This window comes from Syngnathus acus, chromosome 4 (assembly GCF_901709675.1).
Source record: "Syngnathus acus chromosome 4, fSynAcu1.2, whole genome shotgun sequence".
In the NCBI taxonomy this organism is placed as follows: Eukaryota; Metazoa; Chordata; class Actinopteri; order Syngnathiformes; family Syngnathidae; genus Syngnathus; species Syngnathus acus.
The window spans coordinates 2,677,980-2,701,417 of record NC_051090.1 but is presented as its reverse complement, the minus strand read 5'-3'; the positions used below and the strand labels follow the sequence as shown (position 1 = coordinate 2,701,417).

The following is a 23,438-nucleotide window of genomic DNA, read 5'->3' as shown; positions in this document are numbered from 1 at the left end:
GACATCTAGTGGGGATTCTGTGGTCGTGCAAAAGTCATCATGCTCCGGGTTGTTAAATGTTCAAGTGACTTTAAACGCAACACTTGAACCTATTGAACCCGGAAGCACAACATTGACAGAAAACAGAAACTACTTTATACATTTTTTGATTCACGTAAACGTTGTTTTTAATGAATTTACGAGCTCGACTGAGAGATGACCATGAGAGAGTTTTGCTCTTGGACGGCGGATTAGCAACAGAATTGGAGGCACAAGGTGCACATTTACAGGTACAATATACCAAAGTACTACTTGGATGGTCATTTACAAGTTATGACTATACTACAATAACTGGGAAAATAATTAAATATCTTAATTAATTTCCTCTGTTTTAAATATTTGTTTTATCAAATTTATGGAAAAGATTAAAAATGACAAATTTAAATTGTGTATTAAGATTTTTTTTTGCCACTCATTGTGACAATGCAGATGTAAAGTAAATAACAAACATGAAAGCTGGACTTTTGCCGCATTGTCTAGGGAGATCCATTATGGAGTGCCAGGCTATTGCACACCAACCCCCAAGCCATCAAAGCTGCTCATCACAGGTATGTCTAAGCGTGAATACATCTGCATTACTCTGCTACTGGTTGACATCTACGTGATGCGTCATCAGCTTCCTCCTGAACGGTGCAGATGTAATCACCACTGCCACTTACCAAGCTAGCATCCAAGGCTTCGTCCAACACTTGGGAGTCAGCTTAGATACCGCCAGGGAATTGATGGCGTCCGGGCTTCATCTTGCTGTAGACGCAGCGATGACTTTTGGTTCTGGAAAGCGGGCAAGGGCGGTGGCGGCATCCGTGGGACCCTACGGCGCCTTTCTTTGTGACGGCTCTGAGTACAGTGGAAAATACGCTGATAAAATGAGCGTAGAGGTGAGATGCATAGCAAAAAAAAAAAAAAAAAAGCTGTGGTGTCCCTCAAGGCTTCATTCTTGGCCCCATGTTATTCTCCTATTAAAGATTACTCACATCCAAATGTAAAATGAAAATCATGACTTGTAAAAAGGTAATTTTATCAATTTTAGAACATTGTAGTCATGATTGTTCTATGCATATACAGACCGTATGAAAAACAAAATCAAATTCATTTGAATAGTTTCTAACAACCTATGTAAACTGCCATAAAAAATGGCTTACCTTACTTGACGACAGAAAGATCTTTAAACTTGATCCCCCGCATTCCAAGGAGTTGAAAGCTTGGCATCGGCCTCAGCTGGAATGTTTAGCAGCAGCGGGAGCAGACGTCCTCGCTTTGGAGACCATCCCAAGCATCAAAGAGGCGGCAGCATTGGCCGAGCTGCTTCGGGAATTCCCAAACTGCAACGCCTGGATTTCTTTCTCTTGCAAGGTAATGAGACCAATCACCGCGATTGGGTCAAGCAAATTAATCCACCTTCCTGTCAGGACGGGGCGCATCTGTCAGACGGCACCCCGCTGCTAGACGGCGTCCGTGTGGCGAGCAGGTCCACGCAGGTGCTTGCTGTCGGGGTCAACTGTTGTCCTCCGGAGTTGGTGGAACCTCTACTGGATTCCGTCGCGGCCTTGAGGGGCCCCGATCTGAAATGGGTGGTGTACCCCAACAGCGGCGAGGATGGGATGCTCAGCGGGGGGTGAGTTGACAACAGCCACTGGTTGACATTAAAAAGTAGACGCAGCCTTAATTTGTCAAGTCAATTTTGGATTTGTACGTTTTGGTTAAGATGGCACAGCTCAGGGAAAACATCAGCGACTTTACCGGCTCTAAGTGACACTTGGATCAAGCAAGGGGCTGCTTTGATCGGTAAGGTTACAATTTTTACTTCGGAAATTACACATCTGAATAAAACCATTTCACGTTGGAGGTCATGATATCTTATTTTTGTCGTCAATGTGAAGATGTAATAAAAATATGCAGCCTAACTGTAAAATGATTATATAGAATGTTTATTTACACACTGACTTCACTATCAAATCACTACATAAGAAAAAACTTTTTCACCACAGAACTGGATGAAATTTGACATTCACATCGTTAAAATGTTTCTGTCCGGTCAGGTGGTTGCTGCCGCATTCGTCCAGAAGAAATTGGCGAGCTGAGACGACACTTACACCCAATGGAGAAGGAAGCGGACTTGGAAATCTAACACTAAAAATATCATTTCAAATGTATCGTTTTTAATTAATCGGGGAAACGCAAACACAAACTGTTTTGGGCGGGACATCTATCTGGTTTGTACAAAGAATAAATTAAGCACTGCATCTAACTAGTATTTGTTATGTATGAATTCAATGTCATTCGCGTTCATGAACTTCCAAATATGTATTTTTTTGCCAGAGGAAATCGTTTTAGCCATCAGTTCGTCAGCCCTCACGTTTGTTGTCCTCATGTTCAGTCGCCATTGTCCCCGTCGCTGTCGGGCAAGCTCTTCTGTTTGTTATCTGCTGTGTTGGACATGCGCCACCAGGGGCGTCCTTCTGGCTGCCCGTGCTTTGCGAGCGTCCCAGCTGAGCAAGGCGCTTAGTTTCTTCAGCCTCACTGCCCGCATGCCGCAGGTTTTCCAGGTTGAGGGCCCAGGGGCCCAGTTTCTGCCAGTTGACCCGCTGGAAGGCCATGATGCAGTGCAGGTTGCCACCCACCTGTGAACCCACCATGTCGGGTCATCAATCTATTTGCAAGACACTGCACTCACTGATGTCAAAAGTCTCGTACTTTTTTTGGTGGCGCGCCTCTGGATGCCCTTCTCCATGTGGCGGATGTCCAAATATTCCGGATTCTGGGTGTTGAGGTCGGTGACTATATCCGCCCACCTGCGCGAGAAGCTGTCTCAGTGAAGAGCCAAATGGAAGTGGGAGGAGCATAGAGGCTTACTTTTTACAGTGGATGGCTGCGTGCTTCCTGCTGGGTTCTCCAATCAGAATCCAGTGTTCCGTCTCGTTGGTGGGCAGAGGACCCCTGGCAAGTGCAACACAACGACCATATTTTATTGGAATATTTAAAAAAATATGTGACCGGAATGTAGCTTACTATAATGGATGGTTATTTCCTTACCGATATGCCTTGGCTGCTTTGAGGGGCGTGGCCTCAAATCCGAGGGGGCAGCAGTAATGGTTCTGGCAGTGGTAGACGTAGGCCATGGTGTCGTCCCTCAGACCCAGCATTAGCTTGGCCAAGGCTCCCTCTGCAGTCTCTCCCGCAGTCTTGTGTTTCCCGTGCGGCTTGTACAGGATGTACGAGCAGCCTCGCACGTGGAAGTGGTCGTTGATTTGCCGGAACCACCTTGGGAGGGGGCGAAAGAGCCAAAAAACAAGTGTCGCCATCTTGTGACACTTAAAGCTTATTAGAAGTCTGTTATGCCCGCTTACCGCATGAGGGTGGCGTTGCCCGTGAAGGGCCCGAACTTGATGTCATCGAAGGGCGGCTGGTAGCCCAAGATGTGTAGCGCCTCCTCCTGGGAGATGGGCGGCAGACTGGCAAGGAAAGGCAAAGTCACCAGGCGACATTTTGTGTGTGACGACGCCGAGAGGTGGACGGCAGTGGGCTTCACCTTCCTGCGCCTAATGTGCTATACAGGAAGTTCCAGCAGGACACCAGCGACGAGATCCCGCACGACGTCTTGTACTGAGGCCGGCTAATGCAATACCTGGCAACAAAACAAAACACTTTTATAAAAGGCCTATTTTTAATAGCGTTTGTGGCCATTTGTTTTTAAAATCATAACTGAACACACAGCTATTGCTTTCAGTTGGCCAAAAATGTAATGAATAACAAAACGTAAAAATATCAATGCCGGGCCACTGTATATAAACCCGGTATACAATATGGATGAAGAGTTACCATCTTCGGAGGTCGAGAACTTTCCTCTGCTTGACATCTTCCAGCGTGGGGTCAGGCAGCATGTCCTGAAGGTTCCGGCTAGCTCGGTCTGACTTCATTTTCTTGCTGCTGCACTTCACCACGCCTTGAGAGGAATACAAAAAACAAACTGATAAAATAAATAAAATGTGATGTAAAACAGTCAAATGTAGCAATAATGACTTTTTTTCTGTCATCTTACCCTTCCTGATTTTGCGCGTGAGAACCGCCTTGAAGTCAGTGGTGTCGATCTCCCACGCCAGCGTAGTCTTGGCATCCACGCCGCCTGTCAGATCTTCCATGTCGCAATCGCTGTCGGAAACCACGCAGGCCTCCGCTGACTGGAAGTCTCGGGCGGCATTGTCCCCGTCGTCTTGCTTTCTCACCGCCCGGTTGAGCAGTGCGTAGTCGGAACAAACAGTGTAGAACTTCTCCCGGGAGTGCGTGACCGGGAAGGCGCGGGGCAGCTGGAGCTCGCCACTGGACGCCCGCCGGCTTATGCCAGCAGAGGCGTCCCAGGCCAGGGAGCCAAGCAGGCGGCGGTCCTCTTCTTCCCTGGCCACGGTCTGTCTTTGCATACTTGCCGCTTTTGACAGACCCACCGCAGCTTCTGATGTGTTTAACATGGATGACTCACTTCTCCTGAGAAAACATTGACAGTTATTTTTTCAGATTCCTCCTGAGAAAACATTGAGTTATTTTTTCATATTGCTTTTGGTAAAAATTTCCTTAACACTGTTTTGCCAAGAAAAAAAATCAACAATTATGGGCAATGCACTTCAATTGAATCGTTTACATCGTTTCCTTATATTCAACTGCAATGTTAACATATGTCGTACATTCCATTGAGCGAGACATACGCTGCGCAATAAATACAAAAAAAACAAAAACAATATTCATAGGAACACAACTACAAAGGACCCCATTTTACCTGAGGATTCGATGAAGGCAGCAGGCTATACATCAGTTTGGAAAGCAGGTGCAGGTGCAGGTGCAGCTTTGCTACGTCCACTATAAATAGTACTCTTATAAGGTTACTTTTTAGCGTTTAAATTAAAAAAAAAAAAAGAGCTGTGATAACATTAGCACCTTAGCATTAGCTTGCTTAGACGTCAAGTCAATTAACGCTCGATGCCGTTTACTTCCGGATTAGCCGAACCGGAAAGAACCATTATCGGAAATAGGGGTCTTCAAGATTTTAACCAAAGAAAGGACTGTATTACAAATACACCCACGCGGTGATTAAGGTTAACGGACTGTATTACAAATACACCCACGCGGTGATTAAGGTTAACGGACTAAGTTATTAATAGCACGTTTGTTTTTCAAGTAGTTAGCAACATTTTGACGATTTAATAGCTCTGCCATATTCCACTCATTGGGATGATTCTGCCACTACGAGCCAATCAAACGAGACTGCGGTCTCGCCTCCTGTGGAAAGTTCAAACTCCACTCGGAAAAGTGGGACTTGTCCGCTTGGAAAGTCATATTTAAGCAAAGATGTCCCAGAAACTTCTCGTCATCGACACGGACTGCGGAATCGACGACGCCCAGGCCATCCTAGTGGCATTGGCAGCGACGCACGTCCGCGTCCTGGCAGCCACCTGCGTATTTGGCAACGCATCCGTGGACGACGTGTGCCAGAATGTATTGAAGGTGTTTGAAGTGGCGCAGCGCGAGCAGGTAAAATCGGATTTATACTGGATTAATGGATGGATGCAGAAAAACATTTTAAAGAAAGCTTGCAAAGTGCTGAGTCATGCATGCATTTAACCATTTACAGTTTAGTTTTAACGGTGGTTATTTGGGAGGTGGTTGTCAAGAATAGACAATAGCTGGTTTGGGTGGTTGGCAGGGAAATGTCTTGGAACATCTCACAAGTTCTTGTCAGCCTCATGCAGTTTTTCACCCAGGAGATCCCGGTGTTCCGAGGCTCCGCCGGGCCCCTGCTCGGAACCACCGCCTCCGCACATGACCACTTTGGCACAGATGGCCTCGGGGACGTTTTGGAGAATAGAGCGCCCCGATGGGAGGAGAAAATTCAGAAGGAACACGCGGTGAACGCCATGCTTCGCCTGGTGGCCGAGAATCCCAAACAGGTGAGTATGCGCAGCCCCGTCTTTGACCTCAGTTATTGGCATCAAGTGTGGCTTGGCTGCCGCAGGTGACACTGGTGGCCCTGGGTCCCCTCACCAACCTGGCGCTGGCTGTTAAGATGGACCCAAGCTTCCCTGGAAAGCTGAAAGAACTTTATATCATGGGCGGCAACATGGAAGGTAATCCAATATTTAAGGGCCTTCTTCAACAAGACTCACCTAGTTGTCCCTACAGGTTGATCAACAATGGTGGTGAGGAAAAATAAAACCAGGCTGTCTCACCTATCTACCAAACAAACATGATAAAACATGTCTGGTGTCCTGAAAGCACCCTAAAACGTCAATACTGGACTTGTGGACCTGGGAGCCATAAATTCACTTTTTTTGTGTTTCTGTGTGAATGAATGCAGGCAAAGGAAACGTGTCCCTGTGTGCAGAGTTCAACTTCGCCATGGACCCAGAAGCTGCTTACTTGGTTCTAGAGGAGTACTTATGCCCTACCTACTTGGCGACGTATGAATACGCCTGCAAGAACGTTTTGTCGTGGGTAAGACGTGCTAGTCTTAAAAAACTCAATTTGTTGGCTCTTACAAAAATTAGTCTCTACGAAATATTTCGAGAAAAATACAAATTTTGCCTCACCCATTTATGACTTGCCCGAGTTATTTTCTTTCATGAAGGAATTCTTTGAGGAGCTGACGAGCCAGGACACAGCAGCGTCCCGCTTTATGAAGACCATCACATCCCGCTGCTGGGCCTTCTCCCCGGAGATCCGAAACAAGCAGCGTGGCGGTTACTTCGAGCCAGGCTTCGTCTCCTATGACTCGTACGCGGTGGCGGCCTGCGTGGACGCCGACGTGGTGGCCGAGAGCGTGCGCTGTCCGGTGCGAGTGGAGCTACAGGGCACCGTGTGTCGCGGCATGATGGTGCTGGACCGTGTGGGCAGGCTCAACAAGCAGCACAGCGTGACCGTATTCACCAAATGCCACAAGGACAAATTGGCGCAGATGCTGCTCAAGTCGGTCGGGCATCCCTCAGGGAGCCCGCACGCTGGAAAAGAAACACCCTGATTAATTCAACGAATAATCAATACATTAGAAGAAAATGTCAATACCGTACTGTATAAAACCAAGTAATTTTTGCTTTTTTGGTATGGACATTGTGGTGGTACTTTTGTGTACCTTTGCCACCAAGGGGCAGAATAATACAGAGAGTTTAAAAAACAGTAAATGTACCTTCAACTTGGACATCTAAGTTCATTCTAGACAAATGACAGCAAAAAAATAATGCACAATCACTGCAAATCAGTAAATCCTGAGACCCAAAAAGAAAATTGTGCTGAAATCCTTTATTGGAATTTGGTGACAAATAGAGGCCTGGTATAATTCAAACTGAAGTACTTTTTGGACTTTTAAAACGGGGGAAAACATTTCTTGAAATGTCCAATTGTAGTCAAGGTTGCTGTCAAATTAGTGCGCTTGACTGAAAGTCCGTTTAAACCAATTGTAATAAAACTCTGAAAAATGTTACTTTTTTTAATACTGAAATTCAGTACCAGCCCGTCACATCTCATTTTAGAGGGGCAGAGGAGCTGCGCCTCTGTTAAAAGAAATAAAAGTGTCAGCCCCCGTGAGTAAAAAGCAGTGGGAAATCCAACACAAAAAGGAAGGTGAATGATTTAAATCCTTCCCGTCACACGAGAAAAATTTCTGATCGGCTGGCCGCCTTTAAGTGCCATTTTTAATTGTTGTCCTCCGAGGAACTGGGCCAGGGCTCGGAGCTGCGCCGGCTGAGCGTGGGCCGCCACATGCTCCATGGGTTGTACGTGCGGCTTATGTCGGCCGGGGGCGGCGGCGGCGGCGAGGGCTCCAGGGGGTCCGTCATGGTGGGCGGATTGGCGGCGGGGGAGTAGGGGTGCAGCGACGACTCGGTGCTCGCCGACCAAATGGAGTTGCCGAAGGCGGAGCTGGCGGACCACGGGTTGTGGCTGCTCCCCAGGAGTGACTGAGATGCAAACGCCCCAAAAGAAAAAGAAAATTACTTACTGCGAGACAGCAGCGGATAAGAAGCGTCTTACTGAGGTGGGCACGGTGGGTGAGCTGGAGCTGCTGGGCCAGGAGTGCAGGGGGTCCGGGCTAGGTATGTCCCAGATGGACGATGGCACCGTGGTGAAGTCGGGCCAACTCAGTTGAGGCTCCGATGGTTTCTGGAGGCCCATTCCGCTGAAAACTAAGAAAAAGTTTTCTTGTAAAAAAAAATACTTTCCTGAAAACACTTATCTAAAAAATTGATTCTTATTACTCATTCATTTTCTCAGCAATATATTTACCTCCTGTCAGGTTGAAGGAGTTGTTAGGCCCAAAAGCAGAGAAGGAGTTGGTGGAATTGAAGTTCGGACTGCTGGCTGTGTCGATGGCACTCCACAACCCTGAGCTGCAACACAAAAAAAAAAACATACATTTTGGGATTTTTGCGTAACGTGATATTTGTTATTACTGTCTTGAGTACCTGTCTGAACTGTCACTCTCTCCTGACATCGTGTGTGCCAGACTCCTTGAATGGCCTTCGAGCCTGCCCGGTCCAGAACCACCTGAAGCCACAGAGGAACTTTCAACTCCCTGTGGTGCACGCACAAAGCCATCCCATACTCTTACCTGGACTCTTGTCGTAACCACCGGCAACAGCGGCAAAGGTGGGGGTTCCGTTTTTGCCGGGGAGCGGCGTGGTGCAGGAAGCTTTGCTTCCTGGAGCTTTATTGTGGTTCACGTCGCTGTTGCTGTTGCTGTTGAGGACGCTGCTGTAACTGCCACGCGTCAGCAGACTGGGGGAGATGGGCGGAGGTGAGCAAGGTCTCGCCGTGGACGATCGCTTGAGGAAGGGGTCCGCGTTTAACGTCTGCAGGGAGATCTGCTGCAGGCTGTCTGCTTCTACGCATTCAACGAGACGTAGAGCACCGCTCATTTAAACATCTCTAAGAACATGGACATCAATTACACAGAATCGCAAGCCCAAAAAAGTTGAAGGGGTACTTACGGACGCTGGGGTTGTCCCACTCGGGGGCTGCAAACTCCTTCTCGCCCTCGGAGCCGCTGCTGTGTCCGAGCTCCTGAACCGAGTTGGACAGCAGTTTGACCAGCTGAGATCGACCGTCCTCCTGCTTGGGTTCGACTGTGGAGGGGGGGGGGGCAAACGAGTTGAAGATGATGACATCATAAGACGAGATCATGCTCGGAGAGGACTCACGTTGAGGACTTTGTGGCGGTTTTGTCTTAGGGGGACTGCTGACGGGTTGGGGCGGTTTGGACGTGGAGGACTTGCGCTGTTTATTCTCCTGCGGCGGCACGTACGGCAACTCCAGGGAACTGCTGATACAAGTTGTTTTCATGACCTTTGATTCCCTCAAATGCGTTTCTCGGTCTCTTCCGAGCAGTTAACAGTCTAGCAACGTACATCCAGCGATACAACACCGACCTGGCTTTTTCAACTGGGACCTCCTTTTTCGAAGCTCCATGCTTCTTGGGTTTCTGTTTGACGAGGAAACTTGTACCTTCTTTTTCTTCTTTTGGCTGACTGCCTGTCCTTCCTTTCTTTTTCAGTGGTTCCTGGTGAGAAAGCAACTTGCGTTTCATTGATAACATTGTGCATGCTCAAAATGTGCCAAGGAGATTTTTTTTTTGTTACCTCTTTGCCACTGGTCTCCATGTCTGGGTTTGATGTTTCCGTGGTGGTGGAGGAGCTGTCGTCGTTGTCGGCCAAGTTGTCCTTTAGCTCATCGCCCGGCGTCTTGACTGTTGATTTCTTCACTTTCTCCTCTTTCTTCCGCTGCACTTTTGTTTTGCCCCGGAGTTTCCCTTTGGATTCCAATGCTGGAAAAACAAAAGCACCCGATTACTTTTTCGAAAATTGCAACCGGACTCTGATTTTAATGTCAGAATATTCCGACTAAGCCTACGTTGGGGACATTAAAAACACTACAAAACAAAGCACCTTTGTTGAGAAGTGACTGAGAACTCTGGTCCTGTAGCGTTTCAACGAGAGAGGCTGGGCGCTGGCGATCTGTGTCCATGGTGTTGACCAGGTTGGCATATTCCGTGTCAAAGGTGGCAGTGCTCCTTTGCGGCGGCGACGCGGACACAGCTAAACTTGGCTCCGGTTTGGGGCTGCGAGCTTTGCGGTTGGCCAGCTGGCAGTCGGAAGATGGGGAGGCTCCTTCCTGGACCGAAGTGCCGCTCCCCCCTTTGGGCAAATGCACGGAGGAAGAGGCTGGCGTCGACGTAGACTGGCGGCCCAAGCTGATCCTGGAACGCTTGTCTTGGACGTCAGAATCGGACGACGTCCGGCTGTTGCTGTGTCGGCCTCCGCGCGTCGCTCCGTTGGTGGACGCGTATAACCCCCTGGAGTTCTGAGATGTATGACTAAAACATGAAAGTGGTCACACATTAAGAGTTCTTAATCCACATTTTTCCTTTGTCACTCACTTTGAATCACTGTGCAGCTGCACTATGTCCCTGAGATTAAAGGGCCTCCCCGTCTCCAAGGTACAGTTGGGCTCGATGGCTACGTGCCTCTTGAAGGGCTCCCAGATGCTCTGCGCCTCCAGGTAGGCCGTGCCGATCACCAAGAGAAACATTGAACTGCAGGACGATTATGAAGAATGAATGTCGCGAGGAGATTTTTTCCACAGTGCGCGTGCCGACATCACCTCATGACGATAGCCACGACTACGCAGAGCTCCATCTCCCAGGAGGGCCTGGGTAGGGTCTCGGCGCACGTCGCCAACATGTGGTATGGCAGTGAGGCGTTCATCACAAAAATGAACTCCGAGCCGCTGCACGTGACCAGCTTGAGCTCGCGGATAACTCGCGACGCGGTGAAGTCTGGTGTAAATCTAGCAGGAGGAGGATATAACATCAGATGGGGATACATTTTGGATCTTTTTCAACTTGCGAGTGGTGCGCCGCTCACAATATGATGAGGTCTTCCCACGCGTTGGGTTGAAGTATTAACTCTTGACAGTTGACGATTTTGAATCCGAATCCTTGGCAGGCTTCCCCGTTGACCTCCATCGAGCGGATGGTGATGGGGAGCAGACCCGTGTTCTCCACGCGGAATGTTTTCTTAAGCGTGAAGCTTGGATCCCTGGTTCTTTTCTCTGAAATCAAACAAGAGTCCAGTTAGCGGTTTGGTACTTTTTGCACAACTTGCTAGTACTCACTGTCTGTGCAATCTCTCAGTATCGCTTCCGTCATCTTGAACCTCAACGAGCCGCCGTTGCCCGGAGGCTTCCCTGCGACTTTGAGGCTTTCGGTGGCGCCGTGGCCGTGCAGGACAATGGTGTCTATTACAGTCAGATTATTCCTGAAAAAACAGACAGGAGAGATTAGAAACACAATCAGGTAGAGAGATTCGTGTTTGCAAGCTGAGACCTTTACCTGACTATGAGCAAGGAGGAGACGCTGTGGTTGCGGACTGGCGTGAATCTTATGTTCAACGACTTCTCCTCCCCGGGCATCAGGACCAGGTTGTACACGAAAGGTCGACTGGAACCCTCCGCAAAGCCGTTGACGCTCTTTACTGCAGTCGTCTGGCAAGCGGACAGAAATGTCAGTTGAGACAAAACGGGGTCACTCTGTGAGCTTATCTTCACAGGCACTCACTTGGTTTCTTTGCACTTGGAACTCCATCGTGTTTGTGTCAATGTTGATGTTGGACAGATTTTCTCGCTGCCATCTGAAAACACGGACGAGGAGTAATGGACACAAAGCAAGCTGCAGTGAACACGTCAACCGGAATGAAAACGTTCAATCAAAAAGATGGAAAATGTGGATGAAAAATCTCCTGGGTATCAGATGAGTGCCACCCAGAGGTAGCGGCGGGAAACCGTAAAAGGTTGCGAGTGACTTCCCACCTGTCTGCCAACTTTCCGGAAAAGATGGAGGGGTTGGGCAGTAGCGCCAGCGGGAGAATCTGAACGTAAACGGGAACGTCGGCTGGATTCTGCAGCTTTACCTCTCTTTCCTGAAGACGCGCGAGCAGCGGAAGAGACATTTAAAACGACCTCAAGACATTTTCTGAAAGCGTTTGCAGGGCACGTACAGTTGAGCTGTTTGTGTTTGTCAGCGGAAAAGTTATGTGCCGTGACGAGTTGATCAGCGAGGGCCAGGTCAGCTGGGCTGTAATTTTAGCCTGGACATTTTTCTGGAGATCCGTGTTGACTTCAAACATGGCTTCAACTCTTCATTTGGTGAGAGAATGGAGGAAAAAAAGAAAAACATTCTGTAAGTGTTCTGTAAATAGTTCTGTCCACCCGCAGAGCCACTAATTTGCAAGACAAAAAGGTTAAATGGCTCACATGTGGCCCGAGCGCTCTTTCAACTCGTTCCATCGCCTGAGAAGTTTCTGGTGGAGATCCACATCGGCGTCCCAAATGTCCTCCTGCAGTGCCATCCCGTGAGGTTTTGACTCAGCTGTCAATCCAGAGGTTACGTCATTATTATTTTTTTAAGAGTCCCGCTGTGAGCGCTGCGATGACGTCACAACACTTACTTTTAAATACGAAAGGCAGCCCCACGTAGCAGTGATCGCCACACTCTAAACTGGCATCAAAATAAATATTTGCAACCTGCCAAGAGGCATGCGAGATCTGTTAGGTGGGACCATTTTTTGTCAGATGGAAGTAGCAATAAATGGGCAGAATAAAAACAAATACAGCGACTCAAAAAGCAATGACGCCTAACCTTGGATTTGCGCCTGGGCTCGAGCTCGTCCTTGTTGCTGCGCAGGCGCTTGTAATAAAAGCGAATGTCTTCGGTCAGCGAGCGAATCTGCTCTAGCTTCACTTTTTGTGAGAACGAGCTCCGGATACTGAAAATCTGGTGTACAATTTTGCCCTACAACAGAAAAATAAAAACATTCGAGTTATCCCAGAAAATAGATGAAAGCATCATCAAATCCAAAAGCCGTCTTACTTACTGGAAACGACTGAGGCAGGACAAGGTGACTGGGGAAGCTGCTTAATTCCCCCACGGCGATAAGAGCTTTCACAGGAATGGTTAATATCTGGGGGGACAAATGAACGGGTTAAGTGTGAGCAGGTGAGTTGAGGTGGCAAGATGGCGCGCTTTACCTCATAATCTGTGGTGATGTGGATGGCCCCGTCATACGCGCCTTCCAGTGACTTGGCCACCAGTGTCACGCGGAAGGCGGCGTAAAAGCCAGATGCTATTATGACCTAAAGAGCCAAAAACATTAGACATCAACAGGCAAATTTGTGTCCATGTATTTTAAATGAAATAAGTCTTTACCGTTTCGTAATGCGACGCCGTCATGTTCTGCAAGTCCTTCAGGCGACTGGACGCCAACGTTGCGTTTCCCTTCTCGGCCTTGAGCAGCTCCACCGAGAGGCTGTCGCCCGTCACCTGCCAGGACCGTATCTCCAACTGAGGGGGTTCAAAATCACTTTGTTTGTACTTGACTGAGCAACCCCACAAAAGTAGATGTTGGAAATATTCCATCAGTCGCACGGTGAATAAAATTGGTTAGAGCTTTCACCTCTATAGGGTTACTGTTGACCGCCACGAATATGATGCTGCTGGTGTCTGTGGCGCTGCGAACACCAAAGTCCAGTATGTTCTTCTTCAGGCTGGGCGGCAGCACATGAGGCTGGTGGGGGCAGAAAACAAATATCACTTTTGATTAGCACTTTATTGGCCACACGAGGCTCCATTTTTTAATAATCCAGGAATAATACAGAGTATGTGAGACGTGTACCTCCAGAAAGCCCGTGTAGGCCCTGATAGGTAGGTGAAACTTTGATGCGTTGGTGATGAGCAGCATGTTGCTGTCGATGTGAATGGACGGCCGAACCGGTTGGAACAGCAGCGAGAAGATGTAGCGCGACTCATGTGAGGGGACCAGGATGGGTGCGCTGAAGTTTTGTATCTAGAAGTGAAAAAGGGGGGGGGGGGGGGGGGGGGGGGGGGGGGGGGGGGGGGGGGGGGGGGGGGGGGGGGGGGGGGGGGGGGGGGGGGGGGGGGGGGGGTGGGGGGGGGGGGGGGGGGGGGGGGGGGGGGGGGGGGGGGGGGGGGGGGGGAGTAGTCAGTGGTCAAGTGGACTCATAAAATAAAAAAATCACCCTCAAAAAATAAATATTGAACTTGCTCTGTGTCAATCTGACCCAGACACATTATTGCTCTTCTTAAGAATCTTTTGTCGGGGACTCACGCTGAACATGGTTTTGGCCTCTTCGGGCAGCGTCACGTTATGTATCCGGATGGCAGAGTTGAAGGCGTTTGTGAGGAATATAGGCCGGTCGACCGGGTCCACGGGGCTGTCGCGAATGTGGAACAACGTGGCCGTGTGGTCAAAGCCCAGATAGCTGAAGATGAGGACAGAAATTAAGTCGACAGCACACACGGCACACGGCAAAGTAAGACTTACCCTTCCAAAACGTCGGCCTGGTAGGGAATTTCTAGCTTGGCGTAGCTCTTCTCCTTGGCTTTCACGGTGATTTTCCCAAAGAGCTGATACGGTCGCCTGGCCCTGGAGGCTGCCGTGGGCGAGGAGAAAAAAACAAGCAAGCGGAAACGTTCTTTATTTGTTGACTGTTGAATCAATATTTTGTACAAAAGTATTTGTGCAGTCAGACAGATACTTTGCATATGCAGAGACGACTTACCGTCAAAGGTAATAATTGCTACTTTGGTGTATCTGCTCTCTCCCGCTCTGAGAGTGACAGCTTTAAAGTCTATCGTGATGGCATCATTGGGCGGCGTTGTGCGGATGCTCTGTGCGACAAGACACGTGTCAGTCAAGCATCTTTACGTACACGTGCGTTCCAAAGGCAAATAAAAAAAGGCAACCCACTGTGATGGGAACGTCTTTTGATCCCGAATTTAAAAGGTACAAAGCCATCAGTTTTGGCCGATCTGGGCGGGGGGGAAAAAAAGGTGGCGTGAGTGTATGGGGGGGGGAACAAAAATATTCAGAACATGTACCTTGTGAGCGCAACGTGCCAAAGTGGAGCATCTCTGTGGAGGCGTAAATACCAGGCGCTGCACACAAACGTCAAACATGGAGGCTCTCAGATGCGGTGCGTGTGCAAAAAAAAAAAATTAAAATAAACAGCGCACCTGATGTGACCTCCACCTCTACAGGCAGGATGATAAATTTATCTTCATTGGGTGCATTGGTTTTAATTCGAATGAAAGCCGTGTGGTTGTCCTCGTCTCGGGACGAGAAGCTGGCCCTCATCACGCCCTTGGTCTCAAAGGGCGGGATCTCCTGAGGGGGGAAAGCACAGCGTGGTGATTATGCGCAAAAAACATTCTCACAAAAAGCTCACCATCTCCACAGGTTTTGTGACTTTCAATTGGAGCGTAGCAGACCCATTCCAAGCAAGCCTTTTTGAAGGTTAGTTGGCATCAAACCGTTTCGCTACCCAAACACGCTCTACCGTTAGCTGTCGCTACAACCACTTAAAAAATACCAACCACAAAACGTGCAAATGACGCACCCATAATTTCCCCGTGCCTCCCTGTTGGCCCGTGGGAAGTTCGAGATGTAGATCCCCTCCACTGGAATACATCTCAACCACCTCCAGGTGGCCGCGCACACAGCAAGCAAACCCATTTTAATAAGCGTGGAATTGATATCTAAATTTAAAAAAAAAAAAAAAATCTCAGTTTGGTTACCTGGAGTGGCTCACTGTAGGGATTGTGGATGTTTATTAGCGGCGAGAAGCTGCTGTTTACTGGGACTCGAGCCCCAATGAAGGGGCGGAGCCTATACGGGTTTGGAATGCCCACTCCAAAAACCTTCAGAGAAGAGTTGGGGGGAGGATCAGCAAAGTCAAATGAAAGACTCGCAACTTTCCGTGTACTTTTCGGTTACCTGGTATGTAAACGTTCCGTGATGTGACGTATTAATAAATAAAGTGTTTTCTACATTCCCGACGACTCGCGCGAGGAACACGACATCGAATGACGTGTTGCCTCCTGGCGGGATTATCTGTGGAGGAAGCGGAAAGAAAGACGCTACATTGTTTTGAAGCAACACAGTAATTAAAAAAAAAAGTAACAAAAATGTACTCACCCTGTTTTGGAAAAAGGAGGCGTGAAAATGCGCCGTCGTCGCTGATATTGATATCAAACTAATTTCTTCTGGGCTAGGATTATGTAAATAAACTTTTTCCATTTTTGGCATCCCCACAGGCCTGCCAATGTTAGAAAAACAAAGATTAGACTGAGAGCAAATTAAACACGCATACATTGTTGCCAGTCACAGTGAAAAACAAAATGCCTAACTTTGTTTCCCATCAGACAGACATTGTTTTGCTCCAACATAATTTAGAGTTGAGAAACGGGTGTGGCACGTCATTGAAGTCATTTAAGGTCATCTTATTTACCGGCTGTCTGAACTTCATGTAATGAATCCATCTTTAATTGCTGTTGCTATTAAACTGATGTAACCCAACTTGCTTTCGTTGATTTAGTGAACGCTCAAATGCAAGAGGCGCCACGATTTTGTAAGCGCGATAAGGGCGCTTTCTTAAGGCTACGGCTGAAAAGTGCCGTGTTTGTTTCTGTTGGCGTAAGCCGGAGTGACGATAGCTTGTGACAGGCTACTTTGGTGGAATAGGAACACCCGTCCAAATTGCAACATCATTTTTTATTTTTTTTTTAAAGTAGATAACCAAGATTTTTTTTCTAGGATGATGTGTTCATGGAATTTCAAATCTTTAACTTGCTTGTATTGCTGTTTATTAAAACAAAAAGGGACATGTCTGGCCAACTTCCCAACTGACCTTATTTGCATGTCTCTGTGACATGCTGTCAAAGAACGAAGGGCGTGCCAATGCCGAGCAAAGGTGAAACTAGGCTAAGTTTTCTAGTGATTGTCCTCGAGCCGCCCGGCGATTGTGACCGAGTGCGTGAATGCGACGGGAGTCGAAAACTCACTGTTTGTGAAAGTCCAACATTGGAGGTTCAAAGCGTATGGGTCGGCAGCTGCCTCTGTGCGGGGCTGTGCTGTTTTGGGGAACAGAGAGATGTGACGGGAGCGGGGAAAGATTGGGGGAGAACAGCGGCCGTTCATATCAATGCCGTCTTGAGAAAAAAACGCACGGGGCTTTTGTCGCACGGGAAATAAAGTCACGCGACTCTTCTAAACACTGCCGCCCTATCAACGGATGCGGCTTACCTGTCGTCGAGGACGCGGGTACAATAACTCTCCTAGCCTGTTGGGCGACAGTTGGATCTTCAACAGACTGGTCGGTTCCTCTCGGATGCACAATGCCATCATAGGTGCCAATATGGGATCAACGGAGGTGTGGCACATTTCATTGCATTGTCGCGGAGGTGTGGCACATTTCATTGCATTGTCGCTTCATTTTTTTTTTTTTTTCTTATAAAGGCTGCTAAAACAACAAGCTGTATGGCCATTTTGGCTAATCAAAGAAGGGGGATAGTCATGATAGACTCGTTAGACTTCATCCAAAAGGAGAAACTGAGGGGTAACACTGTAGCGAGGATTAGACAAGTGTAGCAATTTCAAAGTCAACTTTCCAGTACACTGCGCCTCTCAACTTTTTTGCGCGAGATGTTCTGGAAGATGGCCATTTGGATTTTGGTAGACACCAACCTCATTTTCGGTGGACAAGCCTGGCAGCCCCGCCTCCAAAGATTGGGAGTAGGTTTCGGACATGGCTCCGGGGGTTTCCGGCAGGCGGCCCTAAAGTACCAGGACATTTGTTGTCGGTCTTTTGCCTAATCCTAGCTCGTGAAACCGGCAAAGCAAAAATCACTCGCGCTTAAAGGCCGAGCAAGGAAAAATGCGTCTCAAACATTTTGATTAGGTGGCCTGATTTAAAATGTCAATCATTTTCTTCAATGGAAACCAGCAGCTTCCCACTCCTGCCGGACAATCAAACTCGGATCAGTTTCATTTACTAGCAGCAGACAATGACTGGGGCGGCGTTCTCCATAGACGGCGCTCCCGAGGGATGGGATGATGTTCCACCTCCGGAGGCGCACGCACACAAAAACACACGAGACATTGGCAGTGCGCGGAGACAAGTGTGTGTGATCTCAATCGGGTTCTGAAGAATCACAAAGTGCCACCGCGGCTGTGAATTGCGTTGAGCTTGGTGCCGCCGAGCTAACGTATAGTAATCGGAGAAGCCGGTGCTCAAAGGAGGGGTGGTGGCGTTGGGGAGGGGGGGAGCATTTTAGGAGGACTATGATCTGCACGTTGCAGGTTAACTGGGTTACTCGAATTCATCTCAAGGGAGGAGCACAGGACTCTGGCAAAGTCAATGAGTTTGGTCCGACTGAGCCTTGGAACAATTTTTTTTTTTTTTTGTGGTTGCTTTTGTGCCCTTTGAGCTTGCACCTTGCCTAGCTTCTGCTTTTACATTCAAGCGGACAATCAAAAAAAAAAAAAGACCACAATCCTTTGCTTCCATCCACATCTGCTCATTCTCTCCATCGACTATTTTTTTTTTTTGCAAACGCTTCACGTCAACAGCCATGAAAACACTTGAATAGCGCCTTAGCAATGCTTTCAAAACCGAGAGTTCCGGATATGACTCAATGAATAAGTGAAAGAAAATTCAACTTGTCCTTCAACCCATATTCCGTCCAAATATGTGGCAAATTCTTAAGTTGGGCTGGCGACAAGACAAGCAGCCCACACAGACAACAATCTCCCTAGTGGAGGGCACGCCCGCAGCATAGCAGATAATGATTAACAAGCACCTCAGTGTGAGAGATCTTTCCTTTCCCTTCAAGGAGAGAGAGAGAGAGGGAAAAAAAAAAAACCTTTTCCTCTCCCACAGTGAGGGGAAGATAACCCATAGCGGATCAGAAGACTGTGCAGTCAAGTCTCCTTGACTCACGAGACTAAACACACTGTGTCGCGTCCAATCGCTACTTTACAAAGTCCTGAATTCATGTTCCAAATATGTTATGTGGTGGCGCACATTTTTACGTACCTTTGTTGATATAAATCATAATCGATGTCGGAGTCAGCCTGCAAAAAGACGGGTGCAGTCAGTAAAATGACATCAGCGGAACACATAATTGCTCATATCGATCACGCGTGGACGAATCCCGCCAAGGAGATCTCAGCGTCAACTTTATGGACAGCACGGTGCGCTAGTGGTGAGCATGTCTGCCTCACAGTCTTCATGCAGCTTTTTATCCTTTCTCAACTTAATTAGCATTCAATTTATGGTACATTATGTGACGGCTTACCGGTAAAGTTTCTCCATCACCGAAATTTAGAACTTCAAGTACTGTGTCACACTGAATGAACGCTGTGGGGAAGAAAAAAAAAATGGCACATCAGCATCGCAGATGAACATGACAAAATATCTTCCAAGAATATTTTTCTTTCCTGTCTAATGTCTGTGCGAGACATTTTTATTTAACATTTTTTGTAATACTTTCCAATACTTTGTATTCTTATTGTCCCCCTAATGCCTTTTCTTCCTCCCCTTTGCTGCAATATTTATTATTCTTTCTTTCCTGTTACGTTATGATTGTGACTAAGGAGAAGAACCGCTCACACGGCGAGGGAATTTTCGTTTTGCTCAACTCGACAGAGAACATCGGTTTGTTATTGGCATAATCCCTACAAGTGTTTGACTTTACAAATAGTTTCGTCAATAGTTGCAATTCAAAAACAACATTATGAACCATTTAGATAAGCGTTCCGCACAATTACCTTGACAGACATCGCCGACGTTTGATGCCGGCGTTATTTCTAAGTGAAGCGCGGATAAACGCGATGCCGCTCGGGATTTACGAGGCTTTTCGCCCGCATCACCCGACACCCGTCGAAATGGGATCGCGTGTTGGCGTTTTCGTCCCGACAAAAGCAGATTGTGGTTATTATCGTCGGAGGCAAACGCTGACACACAACGGATATATTGGATCAACACGTGAAGGCGAGAGCGCGAACTGTCAATTAAAGCGGCTTAACGCGGCTGAAAATAATCCCCTCTGTGCAAACATATCACAGCTCCATTAGCTTATGTGAAACAGATACCTCACGCTTATTTGAGCTTGCGCCGCAGACAATGTGTTTCAGCACATTTTGACTTACGCAAGCCCTTTCTTTAAAAAATAAAATTTGCTTATTGTCAGTGGCATTCCGCAAGACAAAAAAGGGTCAGTACCTTGCAGTACAAGCCAAACGGGGCTCGATATAACAGCCACAAGTTACAAAATTGGTAATTAAGTTTGTCATTTTGCCCAAAACAATTGAGTTCTAGTAGTGTCCCAACAATTTATTTAAGGACAATCCCGATTTCCATATTTGGCAGGATAAAATTACAATCACTGATTAATCGACCAATCAGTTTAAAATATATACACGATAAATTCAATAACTTATTTTTGGTACTAGAATTACAAGCAAAATATTTGACTAATTTACATTGTTTATCTTTACAACTGAGAAAAATCAGTTTCACCTTTAAATACGCAGTAATTCAATTCTAAATTCAACAAAATCTCAGAAGAATACAACTAAAGCCACACAAATCTCTAGTGTTTGATATGAAATAAAGATAACTTTTGCAAACTTGAACCTAAGGCAAACATAGTTGAATGACTAAAGTTCTACAATTCAGAAGTGGACCAACATTTTGAGAAATTCCTTGTCTGAAATTGAGCAAGTTTGTGGCGTCAAACTTGTACAGAAATCAAATACAGTTGACCTTCTTCAATTTAATGTCCCTAAAATTGTACATTCCAAAATGAAGGAAAACACATCTCTCGACTTTGTAAGACTTGTAATTTTTGGTTACCAAAGTTACCTACAGAAAAGTAAGTAAAACTAAGTTTGATTTCAAAGGAGGCGTCTGTGACACGTAACATTTTCTTTGCTTTGCTAAGACACGACGTTTTGTACACGCTCGTCTTTGTGGTTATGAAATGAAATTACTGTGAAGAGAAAGCATCTTAGTGTACTTCAGTTTTTCACAAAGTGAAACTGACGTTTTTCTGTACTCTTTAAGTCACGTCACAACGTCACTGTCCTTTTGTGAAGTTTGCTGGTAAACAAAAGTTGCAGCAAAGTGGCGGCGGGGGGCTCGCCCTGACAGGGAGCAGCTGTCCACTGGTTGTGGATCACCATGACCTGCCAAGAGTCCAGACACCCGATACGGGAGCAGATATGACGACACGGCTGTCATTTCTGCCTTCACTTCTCTAGCACAGTATCCAAGCCGGGCCACGTTTACAAACTTTAACCCGGGCCACCTGACTTACCCTGGAGGTAGCACCGCGATGCTAACCAGCCCAGCTATTAAATGCCACAACCGCGTCGTCGCGTCACGTCAACCAACATTGAAAACAGGTTGCTGACGTCATTACGGTAAACGGAAAAGTCAGCATTGATTTAACTCCTTGCCTTCTTAATAATAAATGATTTGAAAAAATGTCCACGGAAGTTACGCTAGCTCACTTGAGCTTCGGGAACCCGCCGCCCCCCCCTTTTTTTGATACAAACCTTGTCTATTCGCCCGTGCCATGTGGATAAAAGCAATAAATAATATCCTCAAGAGTCCCAGATACGGCAGCGTTCTCCTGTACGAAAAATGGCGAGAAGTCCAGCGGGCTCGCTCGTTCTGGCCCACCGCCATGCCTCCCAGTAGCCGAGACAGCTCTACGTTCTTCTCTTTTTTCACTTCAGCTGGGACAACCGTGCGAGAGTGAGGACCTGCCCGTGGAAAGTTCCTCGGACTCTGTCAATCATAGCCGTCGTCGCGGTGAGTGCTGCTAAGCGTACAGTTGTGGACGTACACTAGCCTCTCCTCTCTGGCTACAGGGCTTTCTTCTTCTATTGCAGGGGTGACGTTTCAAAGGTGCAAACGAAACGTTCACTGTGACGTGGACTGGCGGGTGCTGCCCCCTGCTGGTTTGGAGGGGCTCAAGGGCACGCGTGGGACAAACGTTTAGTCGAATTATGTAAAACCATTTCTTTCATCAATGAAAATAATCATTGTTTACACTATTTAAAAGAAATGAAAAAAAACAGTTATTTACTAAAAGAAATAAAAGCGACTTGTTTTATCTATTATCAGTACAACAATTTCTTGTTTAAACAAAAATATTTAAACGTGAACGTAATTCTTAAGGATTCATACTTTTAATTCGAAAATTCTTCAAAGAAATCTGTAAAAAAATACATTTGATGGCTTATTTTTTTCTAGCCTATATTAAAGCAAATTAATGACCATTATTATTGTATATCCAAATTAGACAAAAATATAATTAGGTAATTCAACTCATATAATAAGATGTTGATTTTCCTAACCATTATTGTTTTAGTAAATTCACATTCCTTGATGTCATTTGCCTGAGCAGGAATGTCAAGTGAATTTGCCAAATTCTGGAAAAGTAGTCATCAAAACAAAATCTTTTTTCTCACTTTTTTAAGGGGGGGGGGGGGGAAAGTCAGACACCATCGCATAAAGCAGCAATAACCTAAGTGGTGGTTTCATGTTGCACTGTTTTGCTATGCAATATCTATAGCAACAAAAACCCCAAACCACTAAACTGACCTATAATGAGTGTCCTGACATGAGAACATGCTCTAAAAATGTCCAAAACAAGTCAGGAAAATATATATTTTCTCAACACATGGCGGGAGAAGAGGATTTCATGCCTGCACAATATCTGACGTACATCTACGACAACAGATTCGGAAAGGCAGTGAATCATTGTTGTAAATGATAAATAGAAAATGAAACTACAATCGTGGTTAAATATTTACACTCAATTGATAACACTTAGACAAACCTTGTTCAATGAATGTCATTGACGCACTCTCGTATTTGCCATCATACAATTAAAAAAAAAAAAACCTCAATGGGGTCATCTGGTTATTGTCTATTTGGGAAGAAGGTTTATTTGCACTAAACCAACTTTATTGACCACCGTAATGACTAATAGTACATGCCAGTGAAATGAAAAGCACACTAAAGATAACCACTAATTATCACCACTTTGATAAGCAGATGCAAAGGTTAGTTTTCCACAACAAAAACAAAGACTTCATACATGGAAGCAATTTTAGAGCACGCTATTGTTTCCTCGATCATGATTCAAAGTGTTTGGTTTATATCATCACTGCCATTCTTGCCCACGCTTTAATTTCTATGTTGAAGTAGCCTGATTACACACCATTGACTGGCTGGATGAATCTTGACTTTTGTCAGCAGTGATTGGAATGACTCACAGTCATTATTAGGGCTGCTTTAGCGTCCATGTTGATGGCCCTTCTGCCAATCAGGAGCATCTGACATGATGATTGAAAATAAAATGTGATACAACCTCCTCTTTATACATTTTTTATGTGGCGGGGTCTGTTTTGTGTCGTCTCACTTGTAATAACCTCCATTTTAGACTAATTAAATGTCTATTTGCTGCCTATTGTCAAACAGTTGATGAATGAAAC

At 46.6% G+C, this 23,438-nt stretch overlaps 4 protein-coding genes across 7 annotated transcripts; 2 read left to right on the top strand and 2 right to left on the bottom strand.

Annotated features, from left to right (window-relative positions):
- Window positions 1–62: 62 nt before the first annotated feature.
- Window positions 63–2,293, top strand: zgc:172121 (uncharacterized protein LOC337599 homolog). The gene is made up of 7 exons (XM_037250210.1): window positions 63–269; window positions 520–587; window positions 656–917; window positions 1,231–1,392; window positions 1,449–1,654; window positions 1,745–1,824; window positions 2,079–2,293. The coding sequence occupies exons 1-7, from the start codon at window positions 171–173 to the stop codon at window positions 2,165–2,167; spliced, it is 966 nt and encodes a 321-aa protein (XP_037106105.1). The 5' UTR covers window positions 63–170; the 3' UTR covers window positions 2,168–2,293.
- LOC119122042 (basic immunoglobulin-like variable motif-containing protein) lies at window positions 1,947–5,031 on the bottom strand. Its single transcript, XM_037250204.1, is given in 10 exon segments — window positions 1,947–2,489; window positions 2,492–2,660; window positions 2,735–2,831; window positions 2,893–2,976; window positions 3,073–3,300; window positions 3,387–3,491; window positions 3,569–3,664; window positions 3,859–3,982; window positions 4,079–4,518; window positions 4,808–5,031. Coding segments are annotated over 9 exon segments (1,404 nt in total). The 5' UTR covers window positions 4,503–4,518; window positions 4,808–5,031; the 3' UTR covers window positions 1,947–2,412.
- Window positions 5,032–5,141: 110 nt separating this feature from the next.
- Window positions 5,142–7,232, top strand: si:ch211-201h21.5 (uncharacterized protein LOC555526 homolog). Of its 3 annotated transcripts, none has more exons than XM_037250206.1 (5): window positions 5,142–5,559; window positions 5,790–5,975; window positions 6,041–6,152; window positions 6,383–6,519; window positions 6,653–7,232. In XM_037250206.1, the coding sequence occupies exons 1-5, from the start codon at window positions 5,377–5,379 to the stop codon at window positions 7,040–7,042; spliced, it is 1,008 nt and encodes a 335-aa protein (XP_037106101.1). In that variant the 5' UTR covers window positions 5,142–5,376; the 3' UTR covers window positions 7,043–7,232. The 3 variants fall into 3 exon arrangements, with proteins under 3 accessions (XP_037106101.1, XP_037106100.1, XP_037106102.1); XM_037250205.1 differs by having other exon boundaries at window positions 5,778–5,975; XM_037250207.1 differs by having other exon boundaries at window positions 5,143–5,559; window positions 5,793–5,975.
- Window positions 7,233–7,303: 71 nt separating this feature from the next.
- On the bottom strand, window positions 7,304–21,823 carry tmem131 (transmembrane protein 131). 2 transcript variants are annotated; one of them, XM_037250202.1, is made up of 41 exons: window positions 21,489–21,823; window positions 19,226–19,287; window positions 18,964–19,001; window positions 17,613–17,702; window positions 16,931–16,999; window positions 16,065–16,185; window positions 15,864–15,980; window positions 15,665–15,787; window positions 15,487–15,567; window positions 15,104–15,254; window positions 14,969–15,025; window positions 14,838–14,899; window positions 14,650–14,758; window positions 14,412–14,520; window positions 14,196–14,349; window positions 13,743–13,913; window positions 13,524–13,634; window positions 13,277–13,411; window positions 13,099–13,203; window positions 12,945–13,031; window positions 12,710–12,862; window positions 12,519–12,594; window positions 12,325–12,439; window positions 12,069–12,207; window positions 11,881–11,990; window positions 11,630–11,702; window positions 11,405–11,556; window positions 11,188–11,330; window positions 10,938–11,124; window positions 10,675–10,860; window positions 10,451–10,606; window positions 9,960–10,387; window positions 9,654–9,838; window positions 9,444–9,574; window positions 9,216–9,334; window positions 9,006–9,140; window positions 8,627–8,899; window positions 8,481–8,562; window positions 8,302–8,405; window positions 8,050–8,201; window positions 7,304–7,976 (listed from the first exon to the last, which is right to left on the bottom strand). In XM_037250202.1, exons 1-41 carry the CDS (start codon window positions 21,619–21,621, stop codon window positions 7,713–7,715), a joined length of 5,448 nt encoding a protein of 1,815 aa, XP_037106097.1. In that variant the 5' UTR covers window positions 21,622–21,823; the 3' UTR covers window positions 7,304–7,712. The 2 variants fall into 2 exon arrangements, with proteins under 2 accessions (XP_037106097.1, XP_037106098.1); XM_037250203.1 differs by lacking the exon at window positions 15,487–15,567.
- Window positions 21,824–23,438: the final 1,615 nt, after the last annotated feature.